The 20,799-nt window shown below is 41.3% G+C and overlaps 2 protein-coding genes across 27 annotated transcripts in view; both read left to right on the top strand.

Moving 5' to 3' along the window:
* Positions 1-14,520, top strand: part of ASPP (Ankyrin-repeat, SH3-domain, and Proline-rich-region containing Protein) — a 55,435-nt gene extending 40,915 nt beyond the window's left edge. For 2 of the 3 annotated variants that reach the window (XM_086827245.1, XM_020946883.2), the window contains exons 2-8: positions 6,085-6,425; positions 6,694-6,961; positions 10,180-10,397; positions 10,619-12,732; positions 12,814-13,031; positions 13,225-13,427; positions 13,500-14,520. In XM_086827245.1, coding sequence (XP_086683371.1) covers positions 6,216-6,425; positions 6,694-6,961; positions 10,180-10,397; positions 10,619-12,732; positions 12,814-13,031; positions 13,225-13,427; positions 13,500-13,544 — 3,276 coding nt within the window. In that variant the 5' untranslated portion in view covers positions 6,085-6,215 and the 3' untranslated portion in view covers positions 13,545-14,520. The remainder of the gene's footprint in view (positions 1-6,084; positions 6,426-6,693; positions 6,962-10,179; positions 10,398-10,618; positions 12,733-12,813; positions 13,032-13,224; positions 13,428-13,499) is intronic. The other variant, XM_020946884.2, reaches the window with a different exon arrangement.
* Positions 14,521-14,566: 46 nt separating this feature from the next.
* Positions 14,567-17,471, top strand: LOC110179318 (UDP-glycosyltransferase UGT5-like). Of its 24 annotated transcripts, none has more exons than XM_086827263.1 (7): positions 14,593-14,722; positions 15,064-15,138; positions 15,490-15,558; positions 15,626-15,784; positions 15,868-16,329; positions 16,386-16,867; positions 16,933-17,471. In XM_086827263.1, the coding sequence occupies exons 4-7, from the start codon at positions 15,640-15,642 to the stop codon at positions 17,323-17,325; spliced, it is 1,482 nt and encodes a 493-aa protein (XP_086683389.1). In that variant the 5' UTR covers positions 14,593-14,722; positions 15,064-15,138; positions 15,490-15,558; positions 15,626-15,639; the 3' UTR covers positions 17,326-17,471. The 24 variants fall into 24 exon arrangements, with proteins under 24 accessions (XP_086683379.1, XP_086683373.1, XP_086683374.1 ...); XM_086827261.1 differs by having other exon boundaries at positions 15,462-15,558; XM_020946809.2 differs by having other exon boundaries at positions 15,447-15,558.
* Positions 17,472-20,799: the final 3,328 nt, after the last annotated feature.

Below are 20,799 nucleotides of genomic sequence, written 5' to 3'. Positions count from 1 at the left end.
AAAGCCGACACGGTCTTGGGTCTTGAACTGGCCATAGGAATTGCAACGCGTGCTGGCTCCAAATAAACGGTGTGTGTGTGCGATGGTCTTTTAGCCAAGTTAAGGGATATCCCACAAAAAAAGGGAAGAGCGAACCCAAACTGGACCGCAACCGCATCAGTCCGCCGGACATCAGCAGTACGTCAAAATATTTGCCAGAGTGTGAGAAGTGCGAAGAGAGATTCGCGTGAGCGACGACTTAAGCCCCCTAAGCAGACCGTCAGAGATGGAGATCCTTTTGGGGGCTTCCCCTGGTTTCCCTTCCTCCCCCCTCCTGACATGAGTGTGCGAAAACTTTTTGCCGGGGCAAAAGCCACTCGCAACTGAAACCACTTGGAACAAACCGTTTGCCATGGACATGGCGGAGGAGGAGGAGGATGTGCTGGGAACAACCAAAGTGCCACTAATGTCTGCTCCAGTAACTAAAACGAAAGTGAAGCTTGATTTTTCGGCCAGCCAAAGGCGAAGGATCCTTGTAGCATTTACCATATGTGTGTGGTTCCATGCACTATATATCTACACTATGTTATATAGAAAGTGTTTTTATCAGGGCTGCAAAACTGTCACAGTCGCCAATTGGTTTGGGGTTTTGCGGTTCATATATAGTGGTTTTGAATCACTGACCTGTTTTTTCATTTTGCAAACAGAAAGGATAATTTTGTGATGGTTTCTGGGTTCTTTTTTCCCCTTTTTACAGTCAAATTAGTTGGGTTTTGTGGTGAATAACAATGTGTTTTCAGGTTTGTAATTAAAAAAAGTAATATTAAATGAATAGTTTTTACAAAAAGTATAGTTTTTCAATTGAAAAGCCTCAAGTTTTGCATTCTTGCAGCCCTGAAATAAAGCCAAATACACCTGAGTTTATGCCTGTACATGTATTTACATGCGAGAATGTGGATTGCAGGTGTGTCCCTGCCAGTGTCCGTGTCCATGTCCTTGTCTCGTTGTCGTCAGCGGGGCTCATTCGTCTCCCATCGGTGCACACAAATTGCCAAAGTTGCGGACATTTCCTCGCTCTCTCTACTATATATATATACTATATAGTATAGGCAAAACTTTCACCTGTTCGGCACTTGTTCCCTTTCCTCTGGCCCACCAGCTGGAATTAATTAAAATACAAAATGGCCACAAAGGCTAGAGATGGCGGGCAGGCAATGCAATCCGTGACGGGATCAGGACCGGATGTGTGTGCGTCCTGTGCCCCCTAATCGCTCAACGCTTTGCTCTGCGGCTGGCACTTGCCATCAAAGGGGCTTCCGCAGTGCATATCCTGTTTGTAATCGATTTGGAAATAGTGCAGCAAGGACATTGTCCATGGCGGAGGAAGTGAAGAAACAACACTGGGGAATCCAAAGAGCTATTGCGACAGGCGGCCATAAGGAAGGAAAAGTGGAGCAGAAAAGGAAAAAATTAGCAATAAACGTAAACGCGCACGCGATGTCCTGCTTAGTCCTTAGTCCTTCATCTTCCTTCCCCCTCCTATATAACTCGTAACAGCAAAAAACGAAATAGAAAGAGAAAAAGAGTCGCCTGGAAAAGGGCTAAAATCAATAAAATGCTTGTTGCTCCCCAACACCAAGTAGCAAAAACAGCAAACTCCTTGCTCTCACATCCACACAAAAGTTCGGTGGCATTTATACAATGGCAGCGACTACGACGACGTCGCGACTTTTCCCCGACATCTTTCAATGTACAATTATATTGGTTGCCTCCTGCCACGCCCCTTCTGCCCTCCGATCCTCCTCCCAAGCCGCCTCCTCCTTCCCCTGTCGCGTTTTTGTTCGAATAGAAAAGGGGTACTTCGTCGTCGTCGCTGTGCAACATAAATAGTTGCGTTTTTGCCACCCATTCCTTGCCATGCACTGAGAGAATTCGGGGGGGTGTTACATTATTAGAGTAGGAATATTTATTACACTTATAGGGGTTAAGGGGTTTTATTGCAGGGTATTATAGTTTCAGTTAGAAGCTTAAAAGGCAGTGAAGTTATAGGTTTCGACCCAATAACTCATATATATTCTTAATCAGCATCAACAGCCTAGTTGATCTAGCCATAATAGGAAGAAAAAAATGTTTTAATATTTAGAAAATTTGTCAAAATGTTCAAAAATTTTAGGTTTTAAGCTGAATATGCAAATTTATAAACCTATTAAAAACTAAACTAAACTATAAAGCTTTCCGAATTTGAAATTATTGAATATTTGGCCGAGGTATGCGTTTTTTTAAATTGGATTTTTTGAAAAAATTGAAAGGGTATATAAACTTTGGCCTCCCGAAGCTAGTTTTCTTTCTTGTTATTCTTATCCAGCATTTAACTTGAAGTTAATTAAGACATTTTTGATACTCAAAGGATATTTTTTTAATAGATTTCATTTTTAATATTTTAATTTAATATGCATTTAGGCAAGCCATATTGCTTTGTTTGATAGTGAGCTTAAAGTAGGAGTTCCTTTAAGCATATTTAGTTTTAGAGAAGTATTTATTAATGCTTTATTTATCAACAAATCAAACTATTTGTATATACATTTAGTTTACGTATACAACAAACAGAACTAGACATTTTTCCTTAGTTATTTTCTTACTGTGTTCACTTTTAGCGCTGTGCCAGCGAAAATGCTTGAAATTCCTGTGACTGGAAGCGGATAGAGTGTCCTTCGCTGCCGATTCCTTTGGTCGTGCTGCTGCTCCTGCTGCTGCTCCCACAGCTCCTTGTCCTGTGCCTTGTTCCCGCTGCTTAGCTTCGTCAGCGCCATAAATGGCTGCAAAAATGTAAATAGAGTCTAGGGACGGAGTGGAGGAGCGGAGGACACAGAGCACATTGCTCGTTACATGCTGGGGATTCCAGCCAGCGAGCGAGCGAGCGAGTTATTATGACAAACTTTGTTAATTGGAAAATATTCCTCGAAAACGCTGGCTGGCAGCCGCAACATTGAATTCACAGGATACATTCAGCGGCGTCCTCTCCACGAGCCTTTTTCGGTTATGGTTTCTGCGGTCTCCTCAATGCATTCGACAAGTTTCATCTGCGGCAAAGTTTGCTTTGCCTTTGTTTCCTTATATTTTTATTTTTGTGTTTTTGTTGAGCAAATATTTGCACAGATGGCATCGGTGGAAAGTAGATTAATTCATTACGCTGCCAGCAAGTTCGTTAAAACTATGGCCACATCTATATACTAGAGCAACTTGGCCCTAAATAGTTGCCAAAGTTGTTGCGGACTTGGTTTTTGGCAGCTTTTGACAAACCGCTTATGGCCAACTTTATGACAGCTGAAAGATCATTTAACGTGAACGTAAACGTAAACGTAAAGTCAACTCGGCCGGACATTTGATGTCTCTGTTTTACATGTGATTTATGGCTATGAAACGCGCTGTCCCAGGACAAACATATGTCCTGCTGCTGTTTATATTTCTCTTCTCGTTTTTTTCTCTTTTTTTTTTTTGAGTATCATTACGGCGTAATGTTTCTCTTTTTTATATGCCACAGTGCCGGATATAATGTGACCCAGAAAAAAAGGGGCGGGCAATAAATTCGAGTACGAGGTGACTCCAGCTCCAATGCAGCAGTCAATGTCGTCCTCTGCCTGTCCTGTCCTGTCCTCCATCCGATCATCTTGTGGGTCTCAAAACTGAAGCAGCTCTTCCCCGGGCAATCCATTGCAGTCCGCCATCATTGTGGTCCTCATCGCCATCATCAATTCGTCCCTGGACTTGACGATGAGGAGGATGATGATGATGGTGATGATGGAGATGATGGTGATGATGGTGATGATGGTGATGGTGACCCAAGCCAATTGTACTCTTGGCGAGGACAGAACGAGTGCTAGCACTTTGATGGTTGAGCTGCAAGGCAGTCAGAAAAAATATTTTACATTTAAAGAACATTTAAAGATATTTCCGAGAAGGATATGATCTTTATTTGCTGCGAGTTTCTATATACTTTAAGTTGAAACAATTAATTTTAAAGATTAAATTATGATTCTAAATCTATACTTTCATTTACTTATTCATTTCCACCCCACTTGTTACAAAATGTAAAACTACATCGATTTAATCTATCCTTTGAGTGCATTTCCATGGTGAATCTATAATGATTTCCTTGATTCCTTCGACCCCTTTATGTGCAGTGTTTTGGCGTGAAGTAGACAGGATACTCGATGGCCGACTGTGGTACGTGTGTTCATGGCCAATCCTCGTGACGGCATTTTATTGTTTGCTGTCGGTCTTTAGTCCTTCGAGTGTGTATTTATTGTGTACTACACACAGTGTGTGGTTGGGTGTCGTTCTCGTTCTCGTTCTCATTGGCCTGTGACTTGTGTCGTGTTAGGTCTAAAGGATCCGCCGCTATCCGGTTTTCCATATTTTTTTGCTCCTTTCCCCCGCCTGTCTGCCCCGCCCTATGCAGAGTGGGGTCCGTATCCTTTATGTAATTGCAAGTGCCAGCGATTATGTACACGCAACTATGACTTTAACTGCTCCTGGTTGTTTTCAGTTCGGAGTATAGACTTTAGTAATTCCAAGAATATGGGAGCAGTGCTGTTTTATAAGAGTTTGTTGTGGGTAAATGGGTAAAGATATAGGGTATTTAGTAGTGAAAGTGATTAGAAACTATATAGAAAAAATATCATTCCAATTTATAAATTCAGAAGCTTAAAACTAAGTGAAGAAATCATTTCCGACCCCATAAATTATATATATAATCGTGATCAGCATTGAAAGGAGAGTCGGCCTAGCTATATTTTAAGGAAAAATAATTTTTAAATTTTCTTTTAGGGTTTTTCAAAAAAAGTTAAGGGGTTACATCGTTAAAATTTTCAAAAATCTACAAAAATCAGTATTAAAAGGGTAGTCGATCGAGCTATATTTTAAGGAAAAATAATTTTAAAAATTTGTTTAGGATTTTTTAAAAAAAGATGAGGGGTTACATCGTTAAAATTTTCAAAAGATTTGTTGACCTATTAAAAACTTACATGGGAATGCTTTCCGAATTGAAATTGATGCATTTTTATTAGTTTTTTAAACTTTGATTTGTTTCAATAAATTCAAATATTTTAAGCTTTAGATAAATATCCGATTTGATCCTAAATTAAACGCTCAAATTGCACACAAAAGAGCACATAAACTCAGTCTTTCCTTAGATACTTTCCTTTCTTGTTTAAATTAATTTCAATTACAAGGAACCCTTAAAATTCTCCAAAAACCTGCAATAATTATACCAAAAAATCGAATTTTCCCCTTAAAAATTCTACATTTTGTCCCATATTTCTACTCATCACTATTGTGATATTTCGTAGTCCGTTGAGTGTTGCTATTGTCACGCCTGTTTTTTGGGGGCGGCCTCCCGTTGCCACTGACAACCAACAGGCACACTTTGTGCTCGGCAAACACTACTACAACAATTGCCCCTCGAAAGGGAACAGCAAAACCCAAAGAGAAACCAGCAACCCCTCAAACCACCCTCGCACAACCACATGCAGGCGGACAGACGCACACACTTGTGCACTTTTCCAACACCCACGCACACACACACGCACACTTTGTGTGTGCTTTCAATCAGGCACTGAATTGAAAATCCATTAACGAGTACAAGGCGGAGGCACTGGCGCCAGCTGGCACCCACTGGCTGCCACTGGATACTCTTCCACTTTCCCTGACTTTCCCGACTTCCATCTCGGGTTCTTTTTTTTTTGGGGCGGGGGAGAGGGGGAAGCACGGTCCGCGGCTATATATTTTCTTGAACAATAAAAAAATAACACACAAATTTGGTGCTTCTGTTCCTGCTGTTGCTGTTGCTCCTGCAGCAGTCAAGGACACTATCGCACATTCCACTGAATGCATTCGCAACTAACAAAGGATGTGACTGCACTTGGGGAAAATGTGGGTGGAAAAAAGAAATTTATCATAAAGAATGCTGGAATACTTAAAACTAAGTCAATCCTGGTCGATTTCTATATATCCTTCAAGGAAGTTTGGTTTGGAAGAGGGGTTTTAATTGATTTTTCAAGTATCCAAAGTGCAAAACGTATGAAAGAAATTCCTTATTTCATTTAGAAATTCACCATTAAGTTAAAACGGTTTCCCTCAGTGCATTAAACCGAAAAGACCCCTAAAATTCAAATAAATCAAAGATAAATCCGAAAAACCAAAGAAAAGAAAATCGAAACTCAAAGAGCGCATCGAAAATGTTGACCTGCGTGTGTCGACCCGTCTCCGGCAATCTGCCCAAGATGCCGCCTGCCTCGTTGATGCCGGTGCCCAGGTCCTCGTCATCATCCTCATCATCGACGGCCTCCAGCAGCTCCTCCTTGGGCTCGGGCTCGGGCTCGGACTCCTCCGCCTCCGCCTCCGTGCGCGGTGGAATGGTGGTGGTGACCTGTGAGCCCAAGCTGAATGTGAGTATCTACGGAGCAAATCCAATCTGTGGAGCAACAAAAAGCCGAAATTAGCTTAAGCATAACTTGATTTATGGCTGACCACGAGCGTTGACAACTTTTCGTTTGACTTTTGAGTTGAGTTTTCCCAGGGAGGGGTTTGGATTATAAATTGTGAAAATTTCATTTGGCACTTTGCTTTTCTTTCTTTATTTTTGGTTGAGGCACCCCAACACACGCCTCCTTAATCGCAATCGTATAATCCTAATCCCCAATCTCTCCACTGCAGGTGCCCAGCAGGCTGACGTCAGCCGAACTGAGGGCGATGGCATTGAGACAGCAGCAGCAAATCGACAGCCAGCACCAGCTGCTGGCCACCAAGGAGCAGCGCCTGCGCTTCCTCAAGTCGCAGGAGGTGCGCAGCGCCGTGGCCAGCGCGGAGGGCGAGCGGCTCCGGCGGCTAAGGGAGCGCGTGGAGGCGCAGGAGTCCAAGCTGCGGCGCCTGAGAGCGTTGCGGGGTCAAGTGGACCTCCAGAAGACCTACAATGTCACACTGAGTGAGTACACCTGTAGAAAAATACCTAAGGAAAACCCACAAAGAAATATTTTATAGCAAATTGATTAATGGGCTAAAGGTATTTAAAAAGTTAAGCCAGGAGCTTGGGGTTTCCCTTAGCAGAAATGTTATTGAATTCCATTTGAACTTGTAAATGATTTGAAGAGTTAAGAAAATATATTATTTTTAAGGAATATATTACTTTATTACTACAATGTCACACTGAGTGAGTACACCTGTAAAAAAATACCTAAGGAAAACCCACAAAGAAATATTTTATAGCAAATTGATTAATGGGCTAAAGGTATTTAAAAAGTTAAGCCAGGAGCTTGGGGTTTCCCTTAGTTATTGAATTCCATTTGAACTTGTAAATGATTTGAAGAGTTAAGAAAATATATTACTTTTAAGGAATATATTACTTTATTACTACAATGTCACACTGAGTGAGTACACCTGTAGAAAAATACCTAAAGAAAGACCACAAAGAAATATTTTATAGCAAATTGATTAATGGGTATTTAAAAGTTAAGCCAGGAGCTTGGGGTTTCCCTTAGCAGAAATGTTATTGAATTCCATTTGAAGTTGTACATGATTTTAAGAGTTAAGAAAATATATTACTTTTAAGGAATATATTACTTTATTACTACAATGTCACACTGAGTGAGTACACCTGTAGAAAAATACCTAAGGAAAACCCACAAAGAAATATTTTATAGCAAATTGATTAATGGGCTAAAGGTATTTAAAAAGTTAAGCCAGGAGCTTGGGGTTTCCCTTAGTTATTGAATTCCATTTGAACTTGTAAATGATTTGAAGAGTTAAGAAAATATATTACTTTTAAGGAATATATTACTTTATTACTACAATGTCACACTGAGTGAGTACACCTGTAGAAAAATACCTAAAGAAAGACCACAAAGAAATATTTTATAGCAAATTGATTAATGGGCTAAAGGTATTTAAAAAGTTAAGCCAAGAGCTTGGGGTTTTCTCTTAACAAAAATCTTATTGAATTCCATTTGAACTTGTAAATGATTTTAAGAGTTAAGGAAATATATAACTTTTAGGAGACTAGGCTTTATAGGGATCATTGAAATATAAATTTGTACTTTGAAAATAGTTTAACAAACTCTTATACTTAGTAAAGAATATTTCTTACCAGAGAATCTTAGAATTTTTTTAACTAACTCACATTTATGAAAGATTTAATGTAGTTTCTGATCAATTTTAGTGCATTCCGTATTATTTATAAATATATAAATTACAAGTAATGTGTCTACTATTATACCATTTATTTAATTTTTATTTATACTTTATTTGTCACAGTGTGGCAATCGCTTAATCAAATTAAATTGAGTACTCAGAAATTTGCATTTTAATGGCCGTCTATCAAAATTTTAATACTTAATCAGAGATGTGAAGGTCGCTTGGACTATATAAACGAGATTAGTAATATGTTATTAAGTATGAGCTAGAAAAGAAGCCAACTTTGTGAAGCCAAAATTCATATACCCTTCAATTTTTCAATTGGAAACTTCACTTAGGACTTTGAACACAACTCAGGCAAAAATGAATTGACTTCAATTCGGAAAACTGATTTATGCTAGTTTTTTGAAGACTAGTAAATCTGCATACTCAGTTTACTAAATTACTAAAATCACAAATTTATAAATTTTTGACAATTTTAATTTAATCTTTTATAAAATGTTGAAAAAAAAATTAGTTTTCTTTAAAATATAGCTAGATCGACTCGTTTCTTAATGCTGATTGAGAATAAATATGATTTATGGGGTGAGAAATGACTCCTTCACTTAGTTTCAAGCTTCTGAATAAATTTATAATACTCCTCATTAATTAAATTGTATTTATTCTTATTTAATTAATTGTAAACTGCAGGGATATACAGACTTCTATGTGCCAGAGATAGCTTCCTTTCTTATTTAAACTAATTATTGAATGACTTATACTTTCGAGGATGGTAAAGAATCTAAACTGCAACTGTGCAAATTGCATTTCCGCACTCTTTCGACAGTGTAACCCAAGGGGGGAATGGGCCAGATGGGCTTCGAGGCCCGGATCCTTGTTCCCCAGGAGGGTTATGCCAAGGACAGTGGCAAAGTGGCGCCAAGTGCATCTGCTTGGGATATCCTATCCCGCGTCCTAAGCTTCCTTCCTTGCCGCCTGCCCCTCCAATTGAGTTAAGCACCGTTGGCTGAGTGGAGAAGAGGGGTTCTCTGGGTGAATTAACATGTGTTAAAACCGTGTTGAGTGCTGCTGGCCTGCCTTTATCCTTGCTCCTTTAATCCCCCCTGCCCCCCCTGCGTTTGTGAATTTAATTTATGTATGTGTGCCACTTTGTTGTCCTTTATGATTGCCTGTGGGCGGTGGCAACACCACCTCCTGAACATGGCTAAGAAGAGATGTAGGAGCCACACATCTACTCACATTCGGGATATTGTACAGGGGTATTATGTTAATGAGCTGGCGCCCTGTGTTGTGGCCGTAATTAGTTTGAACAGGCAACCCAAATCCAAATCGGAGTCCACGAAGGGAAAGCGTGAGGGCAGGACCAGCAGGCGGTCGACGATTATAAAATAGTTAGTGCGGCTAACGAATGGATCGCCATAACGAGTTGATTAAGAGACATAATGAGAGGGAGCTGGAAAAACCTCTAGGAAAATGGCAACGCTTTGAATTAATGCTGAAAATTATTTAATTGCGGGTTTTCCACAAGGAACACTTGGCCTTTTAAGAGCATCTTAATGAAACATAATAATCCCGAGCTAAGCTAAATATTTACTTGGGTTTAAGTATGCTGTACGAGTGAGGTTTTTGAGGATTTCTTATTAAAATTAACATATTTTTTATAATGATGATAATTAAATACTTTTCAATGAGAAATTATACAAATTAAAATCTTAACAATCTCTGCTTAAAATCAAATAAATGCCCCGATTTCCTATTCCTATTTCAGTCATGTAACTTCCAAATAAATCTCAATAAGCCACAATTTATTGGCCTAAAAGGAAGTGGTCAACAAATGTGCACCATTCACTTTTATTACCTAATTTATATTTAATGGTTAATGGCCACCTATTAACCGGAAGCATGTTAAATGCCCAAATTAGGCGTAGTTTCTACGAAACTTGCTTGATAAATCTTGAATTTGTTTTCATAAAATAGTGTATAATATTTACATTTTCCTGTTTTATTTTTTAGGCAATGACCTGGACTCGATACGGGCCTTGTTTAGTGAGAAGGAGAAGGAGCTCAGCTTGGCGGTGGCCAAAGTGGAGGCTTTAACCCGTCAGTTGGAGGAGCTGCGACGTGACCGCCGGTGTCCGGTGAATCTCTTGGCAGCCACAGGCAATGGCGTGGGCCAATCCCTGCCCCCGCAGGCATCCCGCGAGCTGGAGAAGCTGAGACGCGAATTGATGGTGGGTTGAGTGTATATAAAGTATATATATAGTATGTAATACATGTTATTTGGCTTTAATTGCATATATTTACCACAATATTCCACTTGGCTGGCTTGACTAATGAGCGCTTGGTGGTTAGCTATTGCAATTATTCGTGACAGCGCTGTAGAGCCAAGATTTAATATTAAATTTGACAAGTTGAAGGCTTAAATGATGTCTTTTCTTAATTATTTTTGCAGTATCGCAACCAGCTGTCGCTGCAGCAGGACGCCCGGCTGCACATGCAACGCGAGGCCTTGCAGCAACGACAGGCGGAGCTGCGTTCGGTGGACCAGCGCATCTACGAGCTTCAGACGCGCCTGCAGCGCAAGAAGCAGGCCAATACCCATCACCAGCAGCAGCAGCAGCACCAGCAACTCCAACAGCAGCAGCAGCAGCAGCAACAACAACAGGTGCAACAGCAGCAGCAGCAGCAGCAGCAGCAGTTGCATGCTCAGTCCGCGCAATTGCTGGCGGCAGCAGCAGCAGCAGCCACGGCTCAGCAGCAACATCAACAGCAGCAACAGCAACAGCAACAAAAGCAGCAACAGCAGCAACAGCAGACCTTGGCCTACCAACAACCCGGACAAAGTGGCAAGCATGGCGGCGGAGTGGCCGCCCTGAAGCAGCAACTCCTCCAGAAGCAGGTCAACCAACTGGCAGCCGCTGCTGCTGCCGCTGCCGCTGGCCGAGCACGTGGCAATGTGGCCGCCGTGGAGCCCTTCATCCACACGCCCCAGAAGTCTACCATTACCAGCACGGCCAGCTACCTTAGTGGCGGTGGCATGAAGCATGCGGCGGCAACGGCCAATACCAACCAGCAGAACCAGCTCATCCAGGACCTGACGCATGTCAAGAACAGTGGTTTCTTTGCGGGATCCGTCCCGGTGTCCGTGCCAGTGCCAGTTGCCAGTTCCAGCAGCGAGAGTGATGAGTCCAAGCTGGCCAAGAAGTCCAGGTCGGAGGCGGAGTTGCGCAAGCAGGCACAGTCCGAGGCCATGGATAGTACCACACATATATACGCGGAAGTGGGACCCAAGAAGAGGGATCGAGAAGCGGCGGCAGCAGCAGCAGCAGCTCAAGCAGCAGCCGAAGCAGCAGCAGCAGCAGCAACAACAGCAGCAGCAGCGGCAACAGCCACATCCCCGCCAGCTTCAGCCAGCAAAATCCCGAAGAGCATCTCCTCCTCCAGCAGCAGCAGTTCGGCCTCCGCTTTGATCACCAAACTGAACCAGCAGCAGCAGCAGCAGGCGGCGGCCAAGGACAACAGTCACCAGGATCAGCAGCAGAAGAAGAATGAGATTTCGGTGACCAGCGAGACCCTCTCGGAGCGCAACACCCAGCAGCAGCTCACCGTGCACAGCATGCCCCTGGGAGCTGTGAGCAAATCCGTGGCCATTGCCGTCTCCAATGCCGCCTCCAAGCCGCTTCAGGTGCAAGTAAGCAATCTGACAGTGCCACCGCGCAAGCCCATCAGCAGTGTGGCGCCCACTTCGGTGTCCAGCGGTGGCAGCTCCATACCCAAGATGATCACCTACAGCCCGAAGGTGAATCGTGTGGCGCCCAATGTGGTATTGACAGACCCAAGGCCAGCGTTGCCGCCAAAGCCCAGCAAGATGTCGCCCACGGAACAGCCTTCACCAGTGGAAGTACAATCCTCAGCATCAACGGGAACGGGAACGGGAACAACTGGAGGAGCTGCATCCTCATCGGGAGCTGGCAAGACGCAGGCGGCCACCTTTGGTCTGCAATCCCTAAACATCAACGACAACTTGCCCATCAAGGCCAAGCCGCTGACCATTCGCAAGCAGCCGCTGTTCGAGCAGCCGCGTCTCAAGGTCGCCTCCAATGGTGGCCAGCCAAAGCAGCCAGCAGTGCTGCTGCAGCTCCAGAGTCAACGGAAATCAGAACCGGCAGCCGGACGACAAACAACCGAGGCCATGAAGACGACAGCTTCCCCGGAAGCATCGCCTCAGCACTCGCCCAGCAGCGGCGGTGAATCCAGCGCCGATGAAACAGATCGCATGGTGGTCCCAGTGGTGGGTCAGCAGGAGGCAGGAACATCTCCAGGAGCTGCCACAACGACGACCACGACCACGATGAGCAACATCAAGGAGCGAACTGGCAATAAGCCCAAGCTTGGCCGCCGCGTCAGCTTTGATCCCTTGGCCCTGCTCTTGGATGCCAGCTTGGAGGGTGAACTGGAGCTGGTGAAGAAGACGGCCATGCAGGTGGCCAATCCCAGTGCGGCCAACGATGAGGGTATCACCGCCCTCCACAATGCCATCTGTGCCGGACACTTTGACATTGTCAAGTAGGTGTCAATTTTAGTCCTTTTTCTTTCCCTTCCCTTTGGAAATCAAATTCCCTTAATTAATCATTTTGCCTTGCTTAGATTCCTGGTGGAATTCGGCTGCGATGTGAATGCCCAGGACTCGGATGGCTGGACGCCGCTGCATTGTGCCGCCAGCTGCAACAACCTGTCCATGGTCAAGTTCCTGGTGGAGAGCGGCGCCTGTCTGTTTGCCTCCACGCTCTCGGACCACGAGACGCCGGCGGAGAAGTGCGAGGAGGATGAGGAGGGCTTCGATGGCTGCTCCGAGTATCTTTACAGTAAGTAGAAAAGGATTGGGTTCAGGGATTTCCAAGGAATTTAGCTTTAGAGAGGATTTCCACGAGAAGGGGTTCAAGTTGAAGAGGAAATTAGCTTCTTAAAAAAGGGAATTTGTACATATTCTTATATTTGAATCTGAAAAACCTCTTGTACACACAAGTCCCTAATTTGTTGTATATATTTTCCCCACAGGCATTCAGGAGAAGCTGGGCATCCTGCACAATGGCGACGTGTACTCGGTGTTCTCCTATGAGGCCCAGAATGGCGATGAGTTGTCCTTCCATGTGAACGAGCCGCTGATCGTGCTGCGGAAGGGTGACGATGCCGAGAACGAGTGGTGGTGGGCACGGAATGCCGGCGGCGAGGAGGGCTACGTGCCCCGGAACCTCCTTGGGGTGAGTCCACCAAATAGCGCCACGTCCTAGGACCGAAACGAACTCCTTTCTCTTCTTTCTCTCCACTCACAGCTGTACCCACGTGTGCCGCCGCAGTCACCGCACTTCAGCGATTAGCAGTTAATACGCTTCACCATCCTGAAGCGCAAGGCTGGCAGACTCATCCAGAAGCGCTACATATCCAAGTACATCTAGGGAGCCATGGATGATGGTGATGATGATGGGGGGGAGGGAGTGTGCAGGAGGCTCTGGTGAAGATTCTGAGCACGTGCCGCCGCAGGAGTCATCGGGGAATTATTTATCACAGCTCGGATGTTTCTTTTTGTTTACTTTTTTGTTATTGGGAAAAGCAACACAAAGGGATATGGGCAAGAGGAGGTGGAGTCGGAGTCGGAGTCGAAGTCGGAGGAGCTGCGACCATATGCTCAACCATATGGAATGGCATCAACTGCAGCAGGAGCTTCCGCCTTGGCCATTTATCTCGACGACTGGCCCCAATTAGCCGGCACAGAGTTCACACAACACACACACCCTCTGGACCACTCCCCTGCATACGTACAACCGCAAATTGAATTTCACTTAAGCTCCTTAGCTTTAAGGCCTAGACTAATGCCAATAACTCACCATCAGCCGCCTGCTCGCCACACAAGAAAAACTTTACCTTCGAGCTGGAAAAAGCTTTGCAATTGAAAAGCGAGAAAAGCCATCGAAGGAGTTTTTTGTTAATTGCATATATCAAGTTAGCACTTAAAAGCCTAATTGAACTCGAACCAAGTTCAGTAAACATTTATGGTAACACGGATACGAAGACATAACGAATCGAATGTGATTTTTGTATAAAGACGAGGATAATTTAAACAAATTTGTATCGAATATATGAAGGGTTCGTAGGTGTAAGTTCGTTGACAAGTAATCGCATTATTAGGTTATACTAATATATTTAACTTTAACTATAACTTGACTTAATTACACATAATGTACCGATCGATTGCTTAATTCTTAGATCCTAAGGACCAAGCCCCACACACCCCAATACTTAAAATGCAACAAAATACGTTTGAAAAATGAAAATAAAACAATTAAGAAAGCTTGAGAGAAGGAGAGTCTTATTTATTTGCTCATCATTGAAAAATCACTTTAAAACTGCAATCGAACTGCAGCTCGTGTTCAGTGTTCAATTGCAGTTTCTACGAGATGCAACTGAGAATTCTCTGGAAATTCTCCTTTACGTATTCCGAGTGAAAAGCTTTTCCGGCACGCGAACATCAATTAAATTTGCGTCTATACTATAAATGGTGATTACATGACTTCGGTCAGTGGTTTACATATTAATAAAAATTTTGAAAAGTAAACACTTTGTATTCGCGAATGTTTGCAATGTCAACGGAAGAATAAACTTAATGAATTATGGAGCTATAACGTTGTTTGAGTGATTTTTATGTATTTTGTAAATATCTTGTGATACTTTGGTGTTATGGGACCCCAGTTTTGGTTTCCGATTTCGTTACTATCATCTAATGCCTTCCTATACAAAGTGATCTTATCGAAAAGTAAACATTTTACACTTTAACAAGTACAAGTTGAGTTGATTGTAATCTTAATGAGATATGTATTTAACATGGCTATTATCATCTAGCAAATTAATCATATATCAAGCAGCAGTAGTCATCAATGGATTAGCTTTTGTGGATTTTAAGACATCTATTCCGCAGTAATTTGGCAAAAGCTCAACACCAAGCATAATTTCCACTCTCAAATATTTTATATAACTTCTTCAAGATCAACTTCCTTCTCGGCTGAAGGTTGAAAGTTGAATGACGAAATCTGTTTCTTGTTGTTAGTGATTCTCTTAATTAAAAACAAGAAACAGCTGATGAAAGCTGTTTCTTGTTGTTGATGATTCTCTTAATTAACAACACGAAACAGCTTTTGTCTTTCAACTTTCAACCTTCAGCAGAGAAGGAAGTTGATCTTAAAGAAATTATATAACATATTTGAGTGTGGAAATTAAATTTAAAGATTAAAACAATGCAGTTTTCACTGCTATGTGGACTCCTCCTAGCTGGAGGTTTCTATTCTCAGCTAGAATTAGCTGAAGGAGCCAAGATTTTGGCTGTGTACGCCTTTCCAGGTAAATGTTTCTCCCTAACTGAAATACATTCTTTTGATCCCGTGACAATATGAGTTCCTTTGGCCAGGCAAATCCCATTTCATGATGCACACGGCCCTGATGAGGGAACTCGTTGAAAGTGGCCACCAGGTGACCATGATCACGGCCTTCTCCCTGGCGAAAGAGCAGCTGGGCGGCAATTATACGGAGATCTTGATCGAACCGGTCTATGATTTCTGGCACGATGGTGAGTGTAGAAAAACGAAAAACAAATCCGTGAGATCAGCCTCCACTTATCCATCATTATTAAATCTGGAAATCCGAATTCAGTCAAATTGAACTTTGGAGCCCAGCACCTGTTCGAGCTGACACGCATGACCAACTACGACTTTCTGAAGATGCTCGAGATTATAGGTCTCAAGACCACGGAACACGCTCTCAAGCAGCCCAAGGTTCAGGCTCTCATCCATGCCAAGGAAACAGAAGGTGTCTTTGATCTTCTCCTGGCGGAGCAGTTCTACCAGGAGGCCTTCTTAGCCTTGGCCAAGATCTATAAGATACCCGTGGTGACCACCAGCACTTTGGGGTACGAAAACCACATGAGCCAGATGATGGGTTTGATTACGCCTTGGTCCTTTGTACCACATGGATTCATGCCCTTCACGGATCGCATGAGTTTCCTGGAGCGAGTGAAGAACTCTTATGCTTCCCTGTACGAGGATTTGGACAGACTGCTCAATTACTTCCCCAAAATGGATGCGGTGGCCAAAGAGTTCTTTGGCCCCGTTTTGGGTGAGCTTTAAAGAAGAAACTTCTTTCTGGAGAATCATCATCGTTGTTCCTTGCAGCTGAGGTTCCGAAAGTCAAGGACATGGAGCGACAAATCTCGGTGATGCTGCTTAACAGTCACGCTCCGTTGACCACGGCACGTCCCACGGTGGACGCCATGGTCCCAGTGGGTGGCATGCACATATACCCGCCCAAGGCTCTCCCCCAGGACATGCAGGACTTCTTGGATGGCGCCGGCGAGGCGGGAGCCATCTACTTCAGCCTGGGCAGCAATGTCCAGAGCAAGGATATGCCGCCGGAGATGCTACGCCTGTTCCTACGGGTATTCGGCTCCCTTCAGCAGCGGGTTCTGTGGAAGTTCGAGGATGAGAGCATTGGCGAACTGCCCGCGAATGTGATGGTAAGAAAGTGGCTGCCCCAGGCCGATATCCTGGCTCATCGCCACGTCAAGGTGTTCATCACGCATGGCGGACTTTTTGGGACACAGGAGGGTGTCCACTATGCGGTTCCCATGCTGGGGATTCCCTTTTACTGTGACCAGGTGGGAGAAGGCATAAGTAGTAATCAGAAAAATTAATAACCTTTTATTCCTTGTCAATTGTACAGCATTTGAACATGAACAAGGCTGTTCTGGGTGGCTATGCCATCAGTCTGCACTTTCAGTCCATCACCGAGATGACCTTGAGGCAATCCCTGCTTCAACTCATCCACAATGGAACCTACAAGGAGAACATTCAGCGGGTGTCTAATATCTGGAGGGATCGCCCGCAGGAGCCGCGCCGAACCGCAGTCTATTGGATCGAGTATGTCATCCGGTATGGAGGAGCTCCGCACATGCGATCCGCTGGCCTGGACCTCAACTGGTTCCAGTTCTATCTCCTGGATGTGATTGCCTTTGTTGTAGTCGTTTTCATAGCTGGAATCATGGCCATTTGGCTGGCCATTCGACTGCTGATGGGCAGTGACAAGAAGCACAGAAAAACTAAGAAAATTCATTAGATTTAGAGATTTTTATACCTTGCATGGTATTATAATTTCAGTCAGAAGTTTTCAACGCACCGAAGGAGTCACTTCCGACCCCATGAAGCATATATATTTTTGATCAGCATTAAAAGAGAAGTTAATGCAGCTATTTTTAAAAGAAACATTTTATTTTAATTTTTGTCGATTTAAATAAAAAGGAAAGGGGTTACATCATAAAAATATTAAAAAATTGGCCAAAATTCACATTTTAAATTGAGTATGCAGTTTTATTAACTTGCTAAAAATGAACATAACAACGCTCTCCGAATTGAAATTAATGCATTTTTGGCTTAGTTATGAGATTTTTAAATATTTGATTTGTAGTAAAATTTGCATAAAAAAATATAGTTAATAAAAATGGTATTTCACCTTCAGTCCGAAGCATAAAAGAAAGTAAAGGAATCATTTCCGACCCTATAAATCATATATATTCTTGATCAGCACGATCAGCCGAGTCGATTGAGCTGTCTCCGGCCAAAATCTATTTTTTTTCCAAATCTCCGAAAATTTAAAAATTTTATAAGGGGTTACATCATTAAAATTGCCAAAAATTGGAAAAAAATCGAATCTCTTTAAATGTTAAATTGAGTATGCAGTTTTTTTAAACTGATAAAAACTAGCATTAGAACGCTTTCCGAATTAAAATTGGATCGTTTTTGGCTAAGTTATGAATTTTTTAAACTTTGGTCGAAAAAAATGTAGTAAAAAAATTTGGACAAATATTGACTCAAAGTATGGTATTGTAATTTTAGTCAGAAAATTTTTACGTTATGAAGGAGCCATTTTCGAGTAAGCAGTTTTATTACCCTGATAGTAAACAACACAGGAACGCATTCCGAATTAAAATTGGATCGTTTTTGGCTAAGTTATGAATTTTTTAAACTTTGATTGGTCGAAAAAAATGTAGTAAAAAAAATGTGGACAAATATTGACTCAAAGTATGGTATTGTAATTTTAGTCAGAAAATTTTTACGTCGTGAAGGAGTCATTTTCGAGTATGCAGTTTTATTACCCTGATAGTAAACAACACAGGACCGCTTTTCGAATTAAAATTGGATCGTTTTTGGCTAAGTTATGAATTTTTTAAACTTTGATTGGTCGAAAAAAATGTAGTAAAAAAAATGTGGACAAATATTGACTCAAAGTATGGTATTGTAATTTTAGTCAGAAAATTTTTACGTCGTGAAGGAGTCATTTTCGAGTATGCAGTTTTATTACCCTGATAGTAAACAACACAGGACCGCTTTTCGAATTAAAATTGGATCGTTTTTGGCTAAGTTATGAATTTTTTAAACTTTGATTGGTCGAAAAAAATGTAGTAAAAAAAATGTGGACAAATATTGACTCAAAGTATGGTATTGTAATTTTAGTCAGAAAATTTTTACGTCGTGAAGGAGTCATTTTCGAGTAAGCAGTTTTATTACCTTGATAGTAAACAACACAGGACCGCTTTCCGAATTAAAATTGGATCGTTTTTGGCTAAGTTATGAATTTTTTAAACTTTGATTGGTCGAAAAAATTGTATAAAAATGTAGATAAATATTGCCTCAAAGAATGGTATTCTAATTTTAGTCAGAAGCTTTTTACGCTATGAAGGAATCATTTCCGACCCTATAAATCATATATATTCTTGATCAGCACGATCAGCCGAGTCGATTGAGCCGTCTCCGGCCAAAATCTATTTTTTTTCCAAATCTCCGAAAATTTAAAAATTTTATAAGGGGTTACATCATTAAAATTGCCAAAAATTGGAAAAAAATCGAATCTCTTTAAATGTTAAATTGAGTATGCAGTTTTTTTAAACTGATAAAAACTAGCATTAGAACGCTTTCCGAATTAAAATTGGATCGTTTTTGGCTAAGTTATGAATTTTTTAAACTTTGGTCGAAAAAAATGTAGTAACAAAATTTGGACAAATATTGACTCAAAGTATGGTATTGTAATTTTAGTCAGAAAATTTTTACGTCGTGAAGGAGTCATTTTCGAGTAAGCAGTTTTATTACCCTGATAGTAAACAACACAGGAACGCGTTCCGAATTAAAATTGGATCGTTTTTGGCTAAGTTATGAATTTTTTAAACTTTGATTGGTCGAAAAAATTGTATAAAAATGTAGATAAATATTGCCTCAAAGAATGGTATTCTAATTTTAGTCAGAAGCTTTTTACGCTATGAAGGAATCATTTCCGACCCTATAAATCATATATATTCTTGATCAGCACGATCAGCCGAGTCGATTGAGCTGTCTCCGGCCAAAATCTATTTTTTTTCCAAATCTCCGAAAATTTAAAAATTTTATAAGGGGTTACATCATTAAAATTGCCAAAAATTGGGAAAAAATCGAATCTCTTTAAATGTTAAATTGAGTATGCAGTTTTTTTAAACTGATAAAAACTAGCATTAGAACGCTTTCCGAATTAAAATTGGATCGTTTTTGGCTAAGTTATGAATTTTTTAAACTTTGGTCGAAAAAAATGTAGTAAAAAAATTTGGACAAATATTGACTCAAAGTATGGTATTGTAATTTTAGTCAGAAAATTTTTACGTCGTGAAGGAGTCATTTTCGAGTATGCAGTTTTATTACCCTGATAGTAAAACAACACAGGCCCGCTTTCCGAATTAAAATTGGATCGTTTTTGGCTAAGTTATGAATTTTTTAAACTTTGATTGGTCGAAAAAAATGTAGTAAATAAATGTGGACAAATATTGACTCAAAGTATGGTATTGTAATTTTAGTCAGAAAATTTTTACGTCGTGAAGGAGTCATTTTCGAGTATGCAGTTTTATTACCCTGATAGTAAACAACACAGGCCCGCTTTCCGAATTAAAATTGGATCGTTTTTGGCTAAGTTATGAATTTTTTAAACTTTGATTGGTCGAAAAAAATGTAGTAAATAAATGTGGACAAATATTGACTCAAAGTATGGTATTGTAATTTTAGTCAGAAAATTTTTACGTCGTGAAGGAGTCATTTTCGAGTATGCAGTTTTATTACCCTGATAGTAAAACAACACAGGCCCGCTTTCCGAATTAAAATTGGATCGTTTTTGGCTAAGTTATGAATTTTTTAAACTTTGATTGGTCGAAAAAATTGTATAAAAATGTAGATAAATATTGCCTCAAAGAATGGTATTCTAATTTTAGTCAGAAGCTTTTTACGCTATGAAGGAATCATTTCCGACCCTATAAATCATATATATTCTTGATCAGCACGATCAGCCGAGTCGATTGAGCTGTCTCCGGCCAAAATCTATTTTTTTTCCAAATCTCCGAAAATTTAAAAATTTTATAAGGGGTTACATCATTAAAATTGCCAAAAATTGGGAAAAAATCGAATCTCTTTAAATGTTAAATTGAGTATGCAGTTTTTTTAAACTGATAAAAACTAGCATTAGAACGCTTTCCGAATTAAAATTGGATCGTTTTTGGCTAAGTTATGAATTTTTTAAACT

This window comes from Drosophila serrata, unplaced genomic scaffold (assembly GCF_035046125.1).
Source record: "Drosophila serrata isolate PLE 108 unplaced genomic scaffold, ASM3504612v1 contig_165, whole genome shotgun sequence".
Classification (NCBI taxonomy): Eukaryota; Metazoa; Arthropoda; class Insecta; order Diptera; family Drosophilidae; genus Drosophila; species Drosophila serrata.
This window is presented reverse-complemented; position numbering and strand designations above follow the sequence as displayed.

What these genes read in the sequence shown, in the direction of transcription:
- LOC110179318 (XM_086827246.1), top strand. An exon ending in GGCTGTGTACGCCTTTCCAG is followed by an intron (nt 15,559 to 15,625) that starts GTAAATGTTTCT and finishes TCCTTTGGCCAG; the next exon opens with GCAAATCCCATTTCATGATG. An exon ending in TTCCCTTTTACTGTGACCAG is followed by an intron (nt 16,868 to 16,932) that starts GTGGGAGAAGGC and finishes TCAATTGTACAG; the next exon opens with CATTTGAACATGAACAAGGC.